General features: G+C 40.1%; 2 protein-coding genes and 1 long non-coding RNA gene across 4 annotated transcripts; 1 reads left to right on the forward strand and 2 right to left on the reverse strand.

Annotated features, from left to right (window-relative positions):
* Positions 1–204: 204 nt before the first annotated feature.
* Positions 205–2,105, reverse strand: LOC124293156. The gene is made up of 3 exons (XR_006903090.1): positions 1,656–2,105; positions 905–1,004; positions 205–255 (listed from the first exon to the last, which is right to left on the reverse strand). It is a non-coding gene; the product is annotated as an uncharacterized LOC124293156 (long non-coding RNA).
* A 4,581-nt stretch (positions 2,106–6,686) lies between these two features.
* On the forward strand, positions 6,687–8,949 carry LOC107224457 (spermine oxidase). Its single transcript, XM_015664519.2, has 7 exons — positions 6,687–6,731; positions 6,972–7,196; positions 7,273–7,623; positions 7,696–8,213; positions 8,272–8,550; positions 8,640–8,772; positions 8,866–8,949. Exons 2-7 carry the CDS (start codon positions 7,069–7,071, stop codon positions 8,921–8,923), a joined length of 1,467 nt encoding a protein of 488 aa, XP_015520005.1. The 5' UTR covers positions 6,687–6,731; positions 6,972–7,068; the 3' UTR covers positions 8,924–8,949.
* Positions 8,950–9,158: 209 nt separating this feature from the next.
* On the reverse strand, positions 9,159–20,060 carry LOC107224458 (aromatic-L-amino-acid decarboxylase). Of its 2 annotated transcripts, none has more exons than XM_046732966.1 (11): positions 19,922–20,060; positions 15,359–15,454; positions 14,282–14,402; positions 14,073–14,186; positions 13,857–13,976; positions 13,650–13,779; positions 12,787–12,935; positions 12,508–12,619; positions 12,211–12,419; positions 11,949–12,149; positions 9,159–11,265 (listed from the first exon to the last, which is right to left on the reverse strand). In XM_046732966.1, exons 2-11 carry the CDS (start codon positions 15,436–15,438, stop codon positions 11,059–11,061), a joined length of 1,443 nt encoding a protein of 480 aa, XP_046588922.1. In that variant the 5' UTR covers positions 15,439–15,454; positions 19,922–20,060; the 3' UTR covers positions 9,159–11,058. The 2 variants fall into 2 exon arrangements, with proteins under 2 accessions (XP_046588922.1, XP_015520006.2); XM_015664520.2 differs by having other exon boundaries at positions 15,359–15,453; positions 19,926–20,046.
* Between the last annotated feature and the right edge of the window lie 1,088 nt (positions 20,061–21,148).

The raw sequence follows: 21,148 nt of genomic DNA on the forward strand, positions 1-21,148 counted from the left end.
TCCCCGCCCCTCCCCGCATACATCTACTTCTACTCCTACTCTACTCCAACTCCTACTACTACGACTACTCCTATTCCTACTCCGACTTCTACCACTTCTACTTCAACTCCCACTACTCCTACTCCTGATCCTACTCCTACTCTAATGAATATAATAAAAATGTTATACTCACAGTGTACAAGTCCTCGTCATCCTCGTCCTCCTCCTCGCCCACCTCGATCACCCGCAACCACCGCGAACTACCTCGGGTTATACCTTGAATAGTAACGAATGTTTTTAGTATAAGAACACATCAAAAACATTGTTCAAGGATCAATATAATTAATTAATTAATAATATAATCAATTTTATTAGCGCATTTGAAGCTACTGAACATGTGCTTGCGCGAAAAATGAATTGAAATAATTTAATGTAAGTGAGACAAGTTTGAAAAATTTCAGATACAACATAATTACAATTGAAATCAAATATTATAAAAATGTTATGCTCACCGTGCACAAATAGTAACATAGCTTTTTGTTATTGGTTGACACGAAAATAGTTGATTACAATTATTTATTTTGTACTATTATAGCATACAAATGGTTAAAAGCTGAAAGCAATCAATAATTATATAGCTAAATTTCAAGTAACACCGAAAAAAGGTCAATAATGAAATCAGATAATGGAGAAAAACTATCTTTCATGTCGGTTCAAAGAAGAAACCGGATTCTTCAAATGCCGCCGTATGAAAAATCGGTCAAAGTACATATATTTTTTTTTTCTAATCAATCGTATACGATAAGTTCCAAGCGAGACGTTGATTGTCGGCTATTTTTTTCATAGGGAGATAACTAACGAAGCTCTTTAAAATTTCGTGTGTAGTTCAATTTACATTTGGACAGTACAAGAAAAATTTATTTACCATCAATTGTCGCAAAATGGGGAAGTCATTAGTTGGTCATTGAAGCACCTCGTCGCTGGAATCTCGAATTGGCCGGAAAGATGGAGTGCGTAATTTTTGTCTGAAACGTAAAAACTAAAATTACTTCAAATTGACATATATTTTCATCATCGATGAACTAAGAAACTCATAAAATACGTTAAATCACATTCATATTCGTTCAGAAGAAAAAAATCGTGAAGTTTCACCTTTGAGCTCGACAATTAACACGAGATCACTGCCTTTTGCGTTATTTTGGTACATCGATAATAGAATGTTGCGCGAATTAAAAATAACAAGTTTTAAAACACTCGCTCGCTAAAGCTCGCTCGTGGTCGGATGCCTAGTGTAACTGATTTTTCTGCTCGTGCGCTCGCTTACTCGTTGTCAGTGTTTTAACACATAACACAGTTGTAGGGGAGACTGGGATACGATGACTCCCCAAAAAATTCTGGTATTGGCTTCACAGTATACAGAATGAACACCGTCTTTGTGCATGTGACGTAAACCGAATCTGCTCGTAAGATTTTTTCTATATAATACTACAAATGACGTTTACAGATGCATGTAAGTATAACGTATTGTGATTTTATGACAAGAAATTTCGTTAAAAAATACCACAGAACAATCAGCTAAGTGCTGACAAATTTGAAACACTACGTACAGCAATCTTAGCTCTAATCGAACGACGTTATTGTCATGTATTTCTATTTATACTATGCCAACCACTCACCAATTGCAATTTGTTGATCCTGGTCGTTCGGTTTTTTCCGATTCAAAGTGTTATCTGAAACACGCATTTTGGTTTGATTGTACAAAACATGACGTTTTCAATAATCAAACTTGTAAACTTGAAAATTAGTCCGGAAGGTCAAAAGTCACCAGGTCAAGAACCTGAACAGCCAGAACTACGTAGCGCTTGTCCTAAAAGTCGAGTTTCACCAGGTAGCCGACCTGGAGCATGGAAACTACCGCGCGCTTCTCCTGGAACTCGAGTTGCACCACGAAACGGACCCGGAGCGCAGAATCCAGGAGATAGAGAACCCGGTACTCGAAATCTGCGGAGCGCGATTCTCGTACGTCCTCTCTACCGCGCGGTTGTCTCCAGACTGAGGAATTCGGCTAGCTGATCACTATAGATTGAAGACGTCAAGAGAAAAAAAATTTTGGGTGACGTCACTTTCTGAACATCCGAATATCCAAACTTTGGTTTCGAACTTCAATACTATATATGATGTATGATGTATGACGTATGATGATAAGATATGATGTATAATGATTTTAGTTCTTACATTTCGGACAAGAAATACGCACCTTATCTTCCTTGCCGATTCCAGACTCAATCGGCTAGGCCCATCGATGGTCAGCCGTTGACTGAAGATATATTCTTCAGTGAACGGGTCGGCTAATAACGCTGCCGTTCTGCGACAGTTGGATGATAAAAACTTTTGCTCGTACCTTTCAAATGTGTGTTAAAATACACTCGAAGTATTAAGAAGCTTCGTTCTATCTCTCTCTATCAAAGAAAAAAAAATCGCCGACACACACCTTTTCAGGTGTTTAAATCAGGACACTGCATTAAATATTGTCTTATATACGGAGCATCTGTTTCATCTCGATCAAAATTAACGCATCCGTGATGTATTACAGTTACTCTGAATATTTTTCCATACGAACACTTTTCAAAAAACATTTCTGCTTCTCTACCCAACGTAGATACTTCACTTGCGACTAGCCAATACAGCGTTTCGATTCTATGACCACGAAAATCAAGATCGAGAGAGCAAATGAAAAGTTCTTGGAATAATTATGAATACTAATGTTATTGAATACCTACATACGTAGCAGCTATCACAACAACGACAAGGGAAACAGAAAATACAAGTTCGTGCATTGATCACATTTTCGTTAAAAAAAGAACTCTAAACAACGTATCCGCATCTGTTCTAAAAACGAAAATTACAGATCACTATACAATTATACTACATATCGGAAAAACAAAAATGGGCCGGAAAAGGACAATACACGTGTATCAAATCAATTACAACAAAGTAACAGAAACAACACAAAATGAAAGATGGGAGGGTAGGTGCTGAACGGAAAGGATGTAGAGAAAGCTACCAAAAACTTGGTTAGCACTCTGCAGAAAGCGGTCGAAAAAGCAACGCCAAAGAAATAATAACAAGGAATGAAAATAAAATTATTAAACTGAAACCGTGGGTGACAAAAAGCCTCGGCGGATCAATTCGACACAGAAATAAGCTCGCCAAAAAAGTGATTAGTGAGCCGTTTAATGAAGCCGCGCAAACGGAATACAGAGAATACCGCAAAGCTCTTATGAAGGTAATAGACAAAAGAAAAAATGAATATTACAAGAAACAAATAGAAGCGGCAGGAAATTATAAAAAGCGGATATGGAAAGTCATTAGAGAGAATAAGATTGAACAAAGAAAAAAAGAGGAAACAAACAAAATTAAGATTAGACATGCAGGCTAACAAGAAATCGAAACAAATGAAGAAGGTTTAGCAAACGCCTTCAGAGAATACTATTGTTAAGGTTGAGGTGAGCGTGAATAATTTTCTTTTACGTTTTGTGTATACATGACTATTCGTAGATAGCTCAGATAGCTGTCGGATTGAAAAGGCGATTTGTCTGCTCGCTAGTCCGCGTCGATCTGCCGATCTGCGCACCACCGGTCTAAAAAGCGCCGGCTCGTCAGCGCCGCAGACGTAAGAACTTGACCTATTAATTGCCATTGAAATGAAATTTTTGTAAAAGAAAAAAAAAAAATTTCATTCACACAAGCAGGTAGATGCTCAGGTATAGAGAACTGTCAATAATATCGAAATAGTGGAATACAACGTACATGTACAATGCAAGAATGATGTTCCGAATGAATCTAAATCTAAATGTGAATCTGATCTGAGAGAAGTGCTGAAATAAATTCTTTGGCGCGGTATATCGACGTAATTTTGCGAAAGGAATCGATTGGGCGCAGTCCTATTACGCGGCGATCAACGGATTAAGAGTTACAGCTGAAAAACGAAAGATTTCCTTCGTAAGTTTTCTGCTGTTGGTCCGACGCTTTTTTTGGTGCATTTTCTGAGTTCCTGGGGGTCCGATTAGTAAGAAGAGGGTCATTCAAATCGAATCTGAAACAAAAAATTTTCGGCTCCGAGAATGAAAAAAAAGTAAGGCTAACCCCTTTGCATTTTTGGCAAAAATTTTCGCGGTTTTGAAAAGTCCTATAATAAATTCTTTCTGGCACTATTCCGACGTAATTTTGCGAGACAAATCGATTAAGGGGGGAAGTCCATGTGAAAGCCTCAAAATCCGTCATTTTTTAAAAATATTTTCAAAGGTGATAAAATAATTTTATTGTTCTCAAACTTTAACACGACTTTATTGAAGCTTCCCAGAGTACAAAAGTAATTTTTTTATTTTCCTTTCAAAATGGCGGCTCAGGATAATTTTTTGTACAAATATGAGTACCGCCAATCGATAATTCTCATTGACGACATACTGCTCATGTCGCACGTGGTAATCCAGTATTGGTCATATTCTATTTGAATAAAATTACGAATCATCTCAATTGTCTGCAGTGTGATGAATCCATGCCTATCAATGCTAATTAACCTTGTGTACAAAATAAATTGCCACAGTACCGATTTTTCAAATGGATTTAAAGGTACTGTAACTTCATCAATTTGAATGGATACGTACGATATTAATTGTGTCGTTGCTTAGTAATTTATGTTCACCTAATCTCGGTTTCAAGTGCGTGTCTCCCAGGCCATTTTGTGTGGTACGACGGCTGAGTGATTGCCTGCAGCTCGAGTGTTGAATGACGAAACTACGTAGAGCTCCAAAATTTACGTAACGTAAATTCGAAAAACATGACGTTAAATCTATTTTGATCAATATAACAGATTCCATTGTACAAGCAAAATTAACATTCACGATAAGCACGTAATCAAATCTACTCACCGAAGTTTTCCTCGCGTAACATGCAGCTCTCAAAGAGACGACGTACGAGAGGTTTCGCTCTTGTTAGATAGATTACAACGTTAGTTGGTAGACTGACACAGTGACCGAATGCCAGGATTTGGAACGTATGTTGTATTTACAAAATTTGGTATAATGTGTAATCTACCTACCCCCTGTAATCTATCGCCGATGCTAATGTGCTAGTCGTTTCCTTGTTTGAATTTACTATATCGTAAACCGTCAAACTACAGGCATGTTACAGAAAATTGAGTGAATACGTTACTTCGGTAGAGGCAGAGCTTACGTTATGTTTTTTGCATTGAAGTTTAAATATTCTGAGATACCATGTCGGGGTTCTGATTAAACAGAAACACAGATATGGCCTTTGTAAGATATGAAAATGATGACCACAAAAAGTGAGCCGTTCAATGGAGATGCGAAAATAGAATACAGAAGGTACCGCAAAGCTCTTATAAAGTTAAGAGACAAAACCAAAAATGAAAGGCAGCAGGAAACGATCAAAAGCGAATATGGAAAGTCATTAGAGAGAACAAAATTGACGAAATAAAAAAAGCGGAGACAAATAAAATTAGGATAAAATTCGTAGGCCAACAAGAAATTGAAACAAATTAAGAACGTACATCAAACGCCTTCAACGAATACTACCTATCTGTCGGAGTGGAAATAGCGAATGAAATACTGGACAACACCGAAGACGATGAAGAGGAAACAACGAGGGAAGCACAGGAATACATATATCTATAGCAAATTCATGTATACTTTGACGTACAAATTCAAACAGCATCTATGTCAAAACTGAGGAGCAAATACCGTTAATAGAGACTCACCGAGTTATCGGTAGACAAGTCGGTAGGTAACACGTTTAAGGTTCTTACGAGTGAACTACAGACAATTTGGCATTTCGGGCAGTTCCTTCTCACTTGCGAAACCTGTAAACGCTTTACCTACCGATAACTCGGTGTGTCTGTATTAGCGGCATTTGTGCTCCTCCACGGCAGGCAACCGAACATACCATGGATTTATGCGGAAACACTATGGTATCCTGCCTATGGAATTCCTGCTCGCGGGCTGATGCAGACCTGCATTACCAGCCTGTGAGCTAAGTTGCCTATGACCAGGCGCCCAATATGCTAACCGTACGATGTGGAAATATTTTTTACCCGCAACCACTCACGAATATTCGACTCTCCAATCGCCTACAGTTAGGTTTTTCAAATCGTAATAATTAATTTTCAAACCTGTGTATGTTGGGTTGGCATGAAATAGGATGAACCTAATGCAACATAACAAACTTGAAACTTATGATTGATCCTTCGGACTTTGCCATGTGACTTCGTTCGAATTTTACAGCCAGGTTCTATAAATACCTATCCACTATGTAAGTTTCTATCGCAGAATGACTCAATTTTTGCTTCAACGCAAAGTTTTCTTTCAACTCTTACAGCGTTTTGAAACTGACTGATATTTCGATAACTGCGGAACGAATTCTTTTTCTTCATGACATGAATGTCCAGAGTTCAGATGATGTGCAGCAGGCTCTATTAAGTTCAACTCTCAAAAGTAGGCGTTGATGTTGAATGAACAGAAGATGTCAGAGAGATTGAGGTTGTTTCACTAGTTCGACATGTTCTCTTGGCAACGTTTCTACAACAAGAACCTTACGTTTCACACACCGTGATCGGTCTCAACCAAAAAATTGTACAAATGAAAAATTCACCAGTTCAGTCGAACCTCATCCAATGAGATGCTCCTGACAAAGGCACGGATCCCACGCTGTAGATTTCGAAGGATTCTCGCAAGGTAAGATACAATCGAAACACTAATCCAACCAAGAAGACTCTCACACTGCACTGCTCATATGTCACCGCAACAACTCAATTTGACTACTAGACGATTAATAGTAGTGATCTGCCGATGTCTAGACGTGTATCCTCTTCGTTCTCGCAGACCTACACATATAAACTAGAAACCATGTACAATTGTTCGCTTGATTGCAAATGATCATGTACCTAACCAAACCATGTCACTTTTCATTTGCAGACTATTTTCACTTGACAAACAAAAGGGGCGGTCGGACAAGGACGTACCGCCATGTGTCAAAGCGTCAAAGTTCGAATCCTGCCAGCTAGATCCGTGCATGTTGGATCCGAGCAAACCGGAACCAACGGTAGTGATAATCGGCGGAGGTATGGCCGGCCTTTCCGCAGCACATCGGCTAGTCCAGTGCGGGATGCAGAATTTCACGATACTTGAAGCCACGGATCGGTGAGTCAAGCGATAACTGATCGTTGATTTCTCGAGTCTCATTTCCCTCGGGGCCGGAGTAATATGTTGGTTCTAGACCAGGTGGCCGAATTCATTCCTGTTGGCTCGGTGACGTCGTGGCAGAAATGGGGGCTACCTGGATCGAGGGTGGATGCGTTGCAAATCCGGTATTCACTTTGGCGGCACAAGAAGGGCTGTTGAAGCCGCCGCTCTCCAGACCAGATCCAAGTAGAGGACTCTTCTGCACGAGCGACGGTCGCGCGATAGACTTGCCGGTCAGTATCACGGCATATCACACCTTCAGACACATCGAACAACAGGCGGCGACCCTCTTCTCCCTGGGTTGCGGACGCACTCATGGAAATCTCTTGAACTTCATGGGCGTGAGGATCCAACAAGAGCTCCACAATTTCCCGGAAGAACAACGGTGATTAAACTAAAATGTCTTACTCGGTTCCGTACCATCTCCTTCGTATTTTTTCTTGTCGTTATTCTTCAGGTACGATGCCGCGCGAGTAATGTACGGCATGACCAACTGTGTTCGTTGTCGATGCGGCGACGATCTCTCCCTCATTTCGGCTGACCAGTTTGGTAGCTACATCGAAATACCCGGTGGAAACGTCAGGGTACCTCTTGGCTACGTCGGTGTCTTAGCGCCGCTCCTCAGGGATCTACCCAGTTGCTCGTTGAGGTACTGTAAGCCCGTCAGCTGCGTCCGATGGGGTACCGTTGGCAACTCTTCGCCAAGAGCAGTCGTTAAGTGTTGCGACGGCGACGAGTTCCCGGCGGATTACGTAATCGTGACCGTTTCTCTCGGCGTCTTGAAAAACCAGCATGACAAACTGTTCTGCCCTGCACTACCCGCCGAGAAAGTTGAAGCCATTTCTAAACTTGGCTATGGGCACGTTAACAAAATATTTCTTGAGTACGCCCGTCCTTTCTGGGCCTGGCATGAAGGTGGAATCAGGTTAGCTTGGTCTGCAGACGAGCTTTCCGAACGTTGTGACTGGGTTAAAGGTAGTTCCTTCCTTTTTTCTTTTGACCGGACTCTTTCACAAAATTTCATCATGTACAGGTGTCTGTAACGTTGAGGAACTCGCCAGTTCGCAGCACGTGCTGTGCGCCTGGGTTTGCGGTAGGGAAGCTTCCGACATGGAGCTCTGTTCCGACGAAGAGGTCGTCGAGTCCATCACTCGAGTTTTGCGACAATTTACGGGCGACCCCACCTTGCCATACCCGGCAAACTTACTCCGCAGCAAGTGGTGCATGGACCAGTACTTCGCTGGTTCATACAGTTACATGGCGGTCGAAAGCACCGTGGGTCACCAATGTGACTTGGCCAGTCCATTGCCAGGTGCGCAAAAGCTGCGAGAGAAAACGATGCAAAGTCATCGACCAGGTCCAACCACCCTTGCCAATTTACGCTGACTGAATACTGTACAGGTCCTTGCGAACCGGTTCCACCCATTCTGCTCTTCGCCGGGGAGGCAACGATACCTGGACACTACAGCACGGTACACGGTGCTCGACTCAGTGGAATCAGGGAAGCAGAGCGCGTTATCCAGCTGACAAAGAAGTGCGATTACGATATCGGCGATAAGTAGTATTCGGGATTGGGGTATCGGGAGATCAACGTCAATGGATTTTACAACTCCTTGCCTTGTTACAGGTACGGTGGCCCACCGGGAACAGTGAAAGACACATCTTGCAAACAGACCTGTCCGTGACCTTTGACACACTCTATAGCTGGAAGATAATGTCAAGTAATAAACCTTGCAACAGGAAGGGCAAAAAGTTGTATCAATAGTACGAGTCATTGTATTGTTCCGAATCGCTCGAAAGTCGACAGTGAGGACCCTCAAAGAGAATACGATAAAGTCCTCACCATATGTAAAATGAACGTGTCATTTTTGTCCGCGTTATAAATAGTGTGAATCGAAATTAAATGATAAGAAACAAAAATAAGAAACTTGTGGGTTAGTTTTATTTCTTACTGTGATCTTCATTCGATAGCCAACCCTAACCACTTTCACAGTCCATCAAAATTCTTATTAGACTTGTATTTATGGAGCGAAAGGACGAGGGTGATCAGGCTTGAATTTAAATCATAGACTAACACAATAATAACGAATATTATATTATCATTAAATAATTCAATTGAATCACGGCTGGTAAAATACTGTACACGCCATGTGACGGAACAAGGTATCATAAGCATGTAACATTATAGATAAAACAATGTCGATGTACATACCAACAGAAAACTGTACGCGTAAACTGTGTTAACGACCAATGACAAAGCAAAGCTCTGATCCTTGGTTCAATTTCGTAAACTCTTGTATATTTTAACGGTTAAATCACATCTGCATTTTCCAAGCGATTTAATACGCACAGCCAATCGCCACTACATATTAAAATTTAATGATGGCGTGAAATACAATAGCTGGTAAGTGACGGTCACGCCTCCCCTCTTTTAATTCCCTTGGTCCCGTTGTCCCGTCTTTTTCTGAAATTGTATTATTGGACCCGTATTTTTCATAAAGTGATCAGGCTACTCAAAACTCGGAATCTCCATAATATCTTCATTCAGAGATCTCTAAAGCTCTCTATTTATTGTCCAGGCTGCAGTTCCGATCGACGAGTCACCTATTTAGAGCCGCGTTCTCCAGATTCCGTCATGACCGATCAAAGTAACTTGAAGACTCCATTTCCCCAATGGGGAAGAAAATCATTGTTTCATGACCAAAATTATTATAGTTTTGGACAGTTTTACAATAGTTCTCAACAGTACACGAGTCGTTTGAAAATTAAGTAAAGTCTTTCAGCTCAATGTGATCAGTCATAACAATTATATCAGAAGACTACACCTAAGTTGCCATGATCTACCAATACTATAACGGTCATTCAATATTCTCGTATCATATCATAAGAATACACCAAAAACATAGACCGAACACTGAAATTCTAGGGTGGTTCTCACATCTTAAATTTAAATAATCTCTGCACTAGACAATCCAATCTATGTGATCGCACAGTATAACAGTCAACATCAATAATACAAGTAATTTGGGAGTGTATATAATCATGGAGCTTTGGGATTGTCGAATCTTACCTCGCCAATCACGACGATAAGATCAAGTGACTGCCAGAATCCCAAAGTCCGATTTCACACGGTCACTTTCCCTCTAATTTCCGCGTCTCAATAACACTAACATTTCTTCCAGTTCAAAAGTCGCTCGTTCGAGTGGTAATACTTGGTATGTATCTGGGCTTTGAGAGAGGAATAACCTTGTGAGAAATACACAGTTGGATTATACCTGAGCCACGCGCACGCACACACCACTTTATCATTTTTAAAACATTTATCATACACCTATTAACAATTATATATTTATATATAGTGGTGGGCGTGGTATTCTAGTGACAAACTGTGCAACTGCTTCTAATACGTTTCGACACACACATATTCTAGTGGGATCAGGGAGTTGAACGATTCCACAAACACTTGAAAATCATTATACACATACGAGCTACTCATCAAACTCTACTGCAACGGATAAAAATTAACGGTATAAGCGAGACGCGCACTGCAATGGAACTAATATCGCAGATTCACAAGTACGTACCCTAATAACATGAAGAATGAGGAATAGTAGTGCAGCTGAACGCCAAGGAAGAATACCCCCATTGATTGGCAATCCTGACCGTAATTAACAATCACTGACGGTTGAGGTCAGCGTTCAAATGCACCTTGATAAATATTTAAACATTTTCATATTTCGTTTTAACAAATAAACTAGGATTGATTGCAGCTCGTGGGTGGGATGAGCGCCCTGCAACTGCGCACGATTTGAGCCCGCCATCACTTGGAATTTGGTTGCTCGGCGAGAACTTCTTCAGCGCGTAACTTTATTTCCTTCCACGAACTCTGGATGTCGGAGCTTTCGCTGAAGCGGGAGCAGACTGCGAATCGTAGGAAGTAAACGTCGCTTATCTTCGATGGTACCAGATGGATGTTACCAGCACCGTTGATCCGCTTCAGTAAAGCCTCGTTAACGTCATTTGAACCCTGCCGATTAGACAATGGAGAAATGAAATAGATAGGGTCCTTGATCAAGAGACGTTGAAATCATGGAGCAGGTTTCTGATTAGAATTACTTGCCAGCGTATCGGTGTGTGTCACGAAATTTTTCACCTTGACAACTGAGAATTCGAAAAATCGTTCCTAATACAAGAACTAGTAAATAATGCTAAAATTGATAATTTTCTGGTGTCAGGTCGTGATTGCACCCGATTGTGGGTGTGACGGAAAAATAATAACATTGCATTAAGTCTAATCGGTAGTTGATTTGGCATTGCCAGCCTGCTATTCTAGTGCACTTTCCGAATTAAAAGATAGCAAAGGTCAAGACTACATTCTAACCCCGAGAGATGCGAAGCTGTGTATGATGTAAATATCGCTGTAACAGATATCTGTTATCCGAAGCATTATTATTGATTTATAGTTGGAATGACTAATCAGCAGGAGACTATCAATGTCCGAGAGTCGGCTAATCGTAAGAGTCTAGAGACAACTAGCACAAGGCCGTTTGAATCTGACTTTCACGAGCGTTCTTGGCTCCTGCTCCGAGATTCCATAAAATATATTTCACGCTATTGATAGTATAATGAGATTGTCGAAACAGCGCGGCAGATCTAACCAGAGATTAAACATACAGATTGTCTTTCTCGGTTTGTAACCGGCCAGCTTACCTTGAGTCTGAAGCAAACGAGACCGACTACGACTTCTGCGACAACTTCGAAGCGAGGATCCTCTAAAACCAGAGCCTCGAATTCATGGGCTTGAGCAACGTGGGAACGAATGTACTTCTGCAGATTCTGCACGCCGTACAATCGAAGAACAAACCACAGCTTGAGAGCGCGGAATCTGCGCCCGAGGGGAATTTGCCAGTGCTAATGAGAATGAAAAGGAAATTAACAATCGAGACACGGACTCAGGAATTTTACTGCTTACTCGGTAATCTGGGAGTGAGCCATGAGCATCGTGCTTCAGGTAAAGTGGGTCTACGTTGAAAGCGTTAACGACGTGGCTCGGGTCCTTGAGCCACATAGCTGAGCAGTCGAAGTTTATCAACATCCACTTGTGGGGATTGAAGTTGAACGAATCCGCCCTCTCGACGCCTTTCATCAGGTACCGGAACTCGGGGCAGATGAAAGCAGACCCTGAAACAATCGGCAATCCCGTACGTTCAGATCAGAAACACCTGTTTCAGAGGCGTAGAGCAAAGATAGGAGAAGATCGGACGCTCACCTGCGTAGGCGGCATCAACGTGCAGCCAGACCTGCTCACGGTTCGAAACTGCTCCTATTTCCTCAAGGTTGTCAAAGGCGCAGGAGCAAGTGGTTCCCAGAGTAGCTACGACCTGCACGTATTCACATGTTAGGTAGTGGCAATGAGGTTGAAATCAAGCGAGTATTGGTAGTCATACTTCTCCAAAGAACCCTGAGTTACTCCATGGTAATCGTATACACTAAGTTCTGAAAAACTCATCGCACGACCCTAATTGCGGAGTAATCGCAGAACACTTACGTAAAATGGAATCAGTCCTTTTTCTCTGTCCTCACGAATGGCATCAGCCAGAGTATCGCCCCTCAGTTTGTACTTCTGGTCAACATCGAGAAGCCTGAATTGAACTCCTCCTAGTATACCAGCGCGTTCAACAGAGCTGTGAGCCTGACCTGCGCAAACCGGAATGAAAAATCAATCACCAGTCTCTGTAATTTTTCACAAATTAAGAGGATTCTCAAGGGATTATTACAACAATGGGAAAAGAAACGTCCTCGATAAACGTCACCGTTTACTGAAAGCTTTCTCATTCAAGCACATTTCACGTCCTTATAGACGAGGTACTTTACATACAACATATACATTCAGGACGCTTGTGTGAAGGACCTGTACACCAATGTCAATTGTCCTCATCGAGGGTCGGTCGCAAGTGTGCTGGGTGGAATTGAGTGGTTATTACGCGTTACCATGGTGACAAAGTGCTGGCGATGGAGTGCTCGCGAAAACTACCCACCCCCGTATCTCTCAACCTCCTCGATTCCCTCGTTTCAGAGGAAGGACGGCGCTTACTTAGCGTCGTCAAAGGCCGGAACAATGAACCCACTCCGGCGCACTGATTCAATGCTAAATTATGCCACTGACGGCCGAAGATAAAGTCGTTACGCCCAGGAGCCATGAGTTTGACGGACATCGAGAGAAATTTTACTCTCAAATGTACTCCTCACGTATTTCGTGTAGAAAAGTCCACTCCAATACTTGTGCGTGTAAAGGGAAATTGGACGTTTAAATAGCACGATCTTCAAATTATGGACTATGTTTTTGGCAAACATTTTTCAGTTCGTTTCCACGAGTGCTTGTGTCTTATTTTATCTAATTGTACGACTTACACGATGCATAGGCGACCAGTTTTCCCACTATCTCGTTCGCAGTCCACTCCGGGTGCTCTTCCTTCACTCGGTTGATCATTTTGGCTTTTGCCCCGAGGAGGGCCACCAGCGTGGCTTCACTAGCAGTTCCCTGTTAGCGACCATGAAATTCGTCACGATGTTTATAACAACTTAACACAAGGTGATTTCGGACCGTAGAGTACTCACCTGAATAACGCCACCACCTTTTCCTCCGCTGGAGGACAAGAACGCAGATGGAAGATCCAGCATCTTACCCAGCCAGTCGAGCATGATCACTTCCAACTCGGTGCACGCTGGACTCGCGATCTGTGAACGAATTCAAATTTGGAATTACGAACTGGTCGAACGTCTTTGGACGGGAAAGATAAAAAAAAAAAAGAAAAACACTGGTTTTCTGATTACCCATGTGAAACCGATGCAAGCAATCGCACCGCTCAACATGTCGGCAACTATCGCTGGGTACGATTGAGCCGTTGGAAAGTACGCGTGGAATTTCGGACTCTGCCAGTGCGTTATCTGGTCGAAAGGAAAAAAGAGAAATAAGTATACTCTCCTCAGAAATGATTGAGGATAACGGAAAACCTTCGTTGTTCTTAAGACGTCAAACGTACTCCGGGCATGATGACTCTCTCGATATCGGTCATCACGTCTTCCCAATTTTCTGGTGATTGAGGAGCTTCGGTGGGTAGGAGTGGCTTCATGTACCCAGGTTCAACAATCGGCAAGACTCGCCTAAAAGAGAATGGTTATCAATCAGATGAGCACTGTTGTTATTAATTTAGTGTTATCGTTCTAGTAAATGCTTATGCAGCTGGATGTAATCATTGTTATTAAAAAAATAGACTCAATCCCTGCAATCCTAAGTATCATAAAATAACAATTTCCACGAGTGTAAACGTTTCTATGAATCATTACTATATCACTTGGTTACGAAACTAGTATCAAACGTATTTCATCAAGACTAAAACCAAGGTTGCAATCAAAAGGCGATATCGTTAGCACAATATCGAAGCATTGTGTGAAATTATCGAAAGTTAGGAGCTTCTTCGATGCTTCGGTTTGACAATTTAGCTTCAAACTTTGGTACGACGTATGTTCGTGATTGATTTAGCAACGTTTCTGATTTCTTGTCATCAAATTTTCTCAAAACAGTGATTTGACCGAGGATTTGACAGTGGGTTCCGTTTTACGCTATTCAGCTCTCACGCTCAATTATCGTAACTCTTAATAATGGGGAATGATAAAAGCGATTTTGAGATGATTAACAATGAAGCAACGCCCAATGGTAATTGGAGCGTGCAAAATGACGGTGGGCAATACCTCGCGAAAGCAGCCCAAGTACCGATAGCAGGTTGCCAAGGTTGAGTTAATCGGAAATCTCCTTTCTCCACTCCTCAAGACCGAGTGTACAGGCTGCTATGCTTACGTTATATTGCGGCAGGATTTCTGCCGTGACTGACACGTAACAAGTAACGTTTTATGAAACTAGTTTTTATTTTGGATTACATCAAGGCACATGTGTCACCCAAAGATAGAGGTAATTTACTCCAAGTTTTTCCCAGTTTTTCCCTATTTCCTTCAGTCTGTCGATATTTCATTTTGAAATCACTTGTCTCACAAGCCGCAATTTATGCTAATTTTTTTTTCATTCGTCCCAATCATTTCGTTCTTCAGTCACCTCAATTTACCTTTCTCTGATGTTCTCCAGGTAGTTGGTAATAAAATTTGCCATTTCACCGGCAAAATCTTTAAACCCGTTCGGATCCATTGTGCTGTTTTTTTTTCTGTAAGAGAAACAATAAGTTTTTTTTTACAGACTTGAAAAGGAGATGTTTCAATTTCAATTCCTTGACTGGATAGTTGAGGCCTCAGGTGTATTTTAAGCAGAGAGAAGATAAATTTCGATTGAAACAAATTTCAAGCATTTAAAAGTAGACTGGTGTAAATTTTATTGTAAGATAATATTCCGATTAAAAAAAAATACCTTGACCCAACTTTTGTGAAGGACAGATTCCTCATTAAAAAATACGATTCGATTGCTGTAAAATGTACGTTAATAAAATCGATTTTTTCTACAAAGGAGAAAATGCTCAAAATCAGAATTTCACTTTTTTCTCACAAGAGCGTCTGTGTTATTTTTCTGCATTGGGCTGTTCCCTATTTTTTTTCTCCGTGATCACACCCGTTATAATGCAAAAAACATTAATAAGAATAAAAATGAAATGAAAAATTATCGTAATTCTGGTGAAATCAAGGTTTTCAATGATTCAAATTAACTATCGCTCGCGCCAAATCAAATCGGTGTATCATAGAATCCACAGAACGACGAATTAGCAAAGCCGCCAAGTCACTGGTCGTGTGACAGTGTCGTAACATTTGCCTCTCGAGTCTCAATGACGATAAATTGCCTGCTCTATTAAATCATTGCGAGATGCACTTCTCGCCTTCAGCCAACGTTCTAAACCTGAGGTTTGGTTTTGGAGGTCGGAGTCCAGGCTATGTTGCAATCAAAAATTCTCGTACTTGACCTTATTGTAACTCGTTTGTATAAAGGCAACTCGGTATCTCCACCGGAACCATTTTTATCAATAAAATTGCGTCCATGGGTGTCGGTATAAATGAAAGTGAATTGATTCACTCGAAACTTCAGTCAAGATTATAAATAGAATTCGTTCAATTTGATTCGAAATCAAAAATTTTCTCATGTCGTCTGGAGTAGGAATAAAATTTTTTCACTGATGTTTTGAAACAAGAATTTAACACAAGTCTCAAAACGTATGAAGTAATTTGTACACTTTAGACTCTACGATTTTAAAAACTACGATATGCTTTTACCTTGCACATCACTCAAACTTGAGTATAAAAACTGGGGGAGAGATTGAAATCCCGAATTTGAAAAGTCCCAAAAACACCGTATTCCAAATTTTTTGGTGGCGAAACTTACGGTAAAGAAATCAAACTTTAAAAAAACATCAATGTTTCAAACAGTCCGAAACCCGATGCTCAAAGTTCTGAAGAATGCCAAAATGAGAAATTTAAAAAATCTGAACATCGAAATTCCGAATAATCAAAGATTTTCTGTTCTGTGAATTTCTGGCTTGGTGAAATTTCCACCACTTCGATCCTTCTTTGTTTTGGATTTTTGATATCTTTACGTTCGGAATCCTGGTAATTCTGATTTTCAATTTTTCAAACTTTCTACACCCGCTCGATGCGTAAACTACGCTGTGTGAGTATGTTTTAATATTCCGAAATCTAATCTATCGAAAGTTTAATTTTACGAATTATGGCTCTATCGAAATTTTAAGCCGTCGGGTTTCCGAGCATTAGAAACTTTGGTGTTTCGTAAAAGTTTGATTTCTCTGCTTCAAGTTTCACCAGCAAAAAATCCGGAATTAGGCGCTCTCGGAACTTTTCAAATTCGTAAGGTCAACCCCAGGCGTAAAAACTAGAAACATTTAGAAAAAAACAATTGCTATCACTGTTGCGTACTATTTTCCAAAGCCTTTCCGATGTTCAGGTCTTCCGGAATTCTAATTTTCACAGCCTTACACATTACTGGATAAAAATTTAACAATGCGTGCCCGACGCGGCGACAAAAACCAAAAATATTATCCTATATCCCGCACGAGTTATTCGAAGAATGAAACGGGCTCCGTCCCAAAATTCGCTGGAAGGAGTAAAAGTTCGTCGGCCCTGACTTTTGACGCCAGGGGATTTTCAGGTAAACCCAGAGATCCGCGAGACCGGGTAAAACCGCATCGACTCGATAGTCGAGAGCTCGAATGCACGTTGCTGTAGCACCGGTTCATCGAAACCGGGAAATCCAGACAGAGGTATGACGTCAGTAAATGGGTCCGAGACGTCGGGAATACATCATGATTATAAACAAAGCATTGAGCAGGCTCTGCATGCGGATAAGTTGACATCTCTATATGATTACGGCTGAACATTTTTTAGTTTAATCTTAGAAAATTCGCTCGAAATGTTTTCTTAACTTTCATAAAGCACAGAAAGATTTGCGTATTTTAGCAACAATGACTCGCAACAGTCACGAAACCTCAATTTCTTCGCAAATTACAGTGTAAATAATTGTACCTTGATCCTAACTTTATCATTTACAATCGTTTTGACTTTCACCTGGTTAATATCTAGTGAATTTCATTAACACTTTTTCAGAAACAATGAACGTAAATGTACTTCGGCTCGAAACTCGTTTATCCTTCTTGGAATAATTACTGCGATTCATTGAGTCGCTGACGTTGAGATTCTTGATTTCATCGTTTACTGTTTTCCTGCAGCTGTGAATTAACTGGCATTTGACGTCAAGAGTTTCGACGAATAAAATATTTTTCCAGGAATAGCGTAGAAAATTTCGTGACGTTTTGTATTAAATCGTAAAATATTTCAAATTAAATACAACGTAAAATTTCAAATTCTTATTCTCATTCTCTACCTACAGTGTGGGACAAACTATTCGTACATTATAGTATAGTAAAGTACATACAGTATGCAAAAGTACGCATAGCGCATAAATGCTTTTGTCCTTGCCACAACGGCGATTTGTTTTAATGTCAGATACGCAACATAAGATAACAAATGAAATAAAACAGCACAAGTTTGAATAAATAATTTACTTTAAAAAAATTGTTCCTTATTTTATTTAAATTCATCCACTGTACGAACACTTTTGTCCTTCGCCGTATTCAGGCTTAAAAAACGTAGAGTTCGTGTAGTAGTAAGACATACGAAAAAAGAATTGCATCGATATTTTATCTCGCTTAAGTATGTTATACGTTTTAACATTGCATCTGGGCAATTAGTCATATACGAAATTACGAAGACAATGATTCAAAAAAAATTATATTTTTTTTTTCGCTATTGAGTACGATACGTAGCATCTATAAAAAAAATTCTCACTTTTGTTATAATTGAGTTGTACATTGCATATGTACGATCAGCTTTCTACGATACGTATCTTGTCAGAATCAAGGCACTGTGTGCAATAAGCGTTAGGAATGCCGCAGCTTTTTCCCTTTTTTCACAATTGCAAAACGATTGTTCTTGAACACGCGTTGCCTAATCCCGCATACCGTAAACGCATTGTAAACTTTTATACGGATTGTTGTTTACACGTCTGTTTTCAACTTCCCGTTTTTCTGCTTTCAGAGAAAGGCAGAAGTTATTGTCAACGCCTCGAAACTGAAAAGATGAGTTTCCACTAGATCTCGACGTTTCAATGTTTAGAGAATCACCTCCCGACCATTTTCAGATGTAACGAACTGATCGGTTTTTTGGCTTTGATCGGTTCAGTACTTTGTAAATTATTTAGATAACAAAGTTCTGAGAAATAAAATAAAAATGACGATACCTAGAAAATGGATAAACGGATTTGAATGAAAATTGGAACCACAAGGTTTTAAGATCTCTGATCACGATTCCAAAGTCAGATTCGAAAAATTTTTATTTAAATTTGGCGTGTTCAATGTACTGAGAAAAAACAAAAACATTTGTATTTTTATAAAAAAATGGTACATGTAACGCTTTTTGGATCGCTGATCGCGAATTTAACGTCACCATTTCGATATTATTATTATTATCATCATTATTCGTTATTATTTCGGTTCAAAACGATTTTGTAAATGGTCAGTTCAAAGGCTGGCTCATGTTCAGAGTAAACCCGCTCGTCAACTGTGTATCTATACGCACTATGAGCGAGGCATTGTACTTTCAATGACAAGTACTCGACATATACGGTTCCTTACAGACGACGAGAAATGCTGAATTGAAAGTGAAACTGATTCAGTTAAATAAATATAAACAAGTTCGGGATGAGCTAGTAGTGGAATCCACAACCTGACCTGCCTCGCACGTGGGGGAAAAAAAAAAAAAGAAAACTTAAAGGAGAATAAGACAATGGAAGAACAAAACATCCGTGATATCTCATCGAACTGCACAGACTAATAAATCTAATTTTCATTTCGTACCTAGAATTAGATTTTTCGATTCCGGTAAAAAAATGAAAATAGTTTAAGGACCGACCGGTAACCGGAATTAAAAATTTCTCTCAGTTTGCGATAAGGAAGATGTAAAAAAAAAAAAATAATAATAATAATAATAATAATTAGGACTGTATATACAGGTACGTAACGAAACTTGCGAGTGAACGTAAGCAAGCCGTGCAATGTATTCATGCGTATAATTAATTCGACATGTGCAGCAGTCGCATGTCCGTAATTAAAGGTCTGAACTTACCTCTGGCTAATACGCGTAGCTATCTGCGAATTACGGTGCCGTTCTTCAAGCACGTTTTCCGCAACTGTCAGAGATCGTCGTTGGAACGTGTTATTCGGACGACAGCCAGCGAGCTACTATCGCGAATCTATCGGTCCGCCACCTTTATGTATCCCCTCTACTACGCCCCCGCCCTTGCGCGTGTCCAACAGCAGTTACATAGCGGATTTTTCGCATTTAGTTGCGATAAGCGAAGACAGTTGAAAATTACGAATATCGTTACCTATTGCAGAAGGTTCTTTCTCCTAAAACCAAATTACGCGATGTATAATTTTTATGTCACAGAATTATTTCACCGATGTTTCAGGTACGTAATTATTATCCGTTGTAACATATTTTCCGACGTCCCGATGTAGTTTGTACGTAGCTATAATTCAACGTTTGTAATTTATACACATGCGCATTCCGAGTATATGTATTTTTACACCAATTATGAAATAATATATTCTTAAACAGTCCCGCAAACATTTTCTAGAATCCCATCGCATAAAACGTACAGTTACCGACCCTGTCATATTTGCTACAATGTTTCGTAAAAATTTATGTCATGCCTGACATTTACGATAGCACTAACAAGATGTTAGGAACGCTGACACTGCCATATAAAGTGCGTGTATTGTCCGGTGTCTACATGCTGCATTTCAATACTGGATCATAAATATTTCAGAGATATTGTTACGTTATTATTTTTTTTTTAATTAAAAACTGCTGGGTAGTTTTAATTTTTCGATCTGCTCTCAGTTGCAGAGAAAATATCATTGGCACTGTATTTTTCTATTTTTCACCATCTTCATAAATTCAACCCTTGGATGGTGGATCTCGTTAAAAGTTGAAGCTCAGTTCAAGCTCCTCTCTCATGTACAGCCGTGACCATCGACGATGATTACCTTCGTCAAGAGCGATGTTATAGTCTTAACAAGATTTCTTCTGCCCCTTTTACCAACCTTTTCCTCCTTTTCTGCTGCTTTACTTTCGCATCGCCCGTTAAATTAATTTCGTTTCGACACTCGTGAGCCGGAATGAAAGGGAACCTGAATCAAATTCAAGAATAATGATATTTTCATAAAATTTGGATTTCAAAGACGGTTAAATTTACAGTAACTATAGACCAAGATTATGTTGAAAAATATTATTGCTTAGACGTATAAGAATTGTTATCGTTATGTATTTGACTTTTGGGAATA

This window comes from Neodiprion lecontei, chromosome 2 (genome assembly GCF_021901455.1).
Source record: "Neodiprion lecontei isolate iyNeoLeco1 chromosome 2, iyNeoLeco1.1, whole genome shotgun sequence".
Taxonomy (NCBI): Eukaryota; Metazoa; Arthropoda; class Insecta; order Hymenoptera; family Diprionidae; genus Neodiprion; species Neodiprion lecontei.

What these genes read in the sequence shown, in the direction of transcription:
- LOC107224457 (XM_015664519.2), top strand. Translation starts at nt 7,069, where the DNA reads ATGTTGGATCCGAGCAAACCGGAACCAACGGTAGTGATAATCGGCGGA. An exon ending in CTTGGCCAGTCCATTGCCAG is followed by an intron (nt 8,551 to 8,639) that starts GTGCGCAAAAGC and finishes AATACTGTACAG; the next exon opens with GTCCTTGCGAACCGGTTCCA. An exon ending in GTTATCCAGCTGACAAAGAA is followed by an intron (nt 8,773 to 8,865) that starts GTGCGATTACGA and finishes GCCTTGTTACAG; the next exon opens with GTACGGTGGCCCACCGGGAA.
- LOC107224458 (XM_046732966.1), bottom strand. Translation starts at nt 15,438, where the DNA reads ATGGATCCGAACGGGTTTAAAGATTTTGCCGGTGAAATGGCAAATTTT. An exon ending in CTTGCATCGGTTTCACATGG is followed by an intron (nt 13,977 to 14,072) that starts GTAATCAGAAAA and finishes ATTCGTTCACAG; the next exon opens with ATCGCGAGTCCAGCGTGCAC. An exon ending in AAGGTGGTGGCGTTATTCAG is followed by an intron (nt 13,780 to 13,856) that starts GTGAGTACTCTA and finishes GGTCGCTAACAG; the next exon opens with GGAACTGCTAGTGAAGCCAC.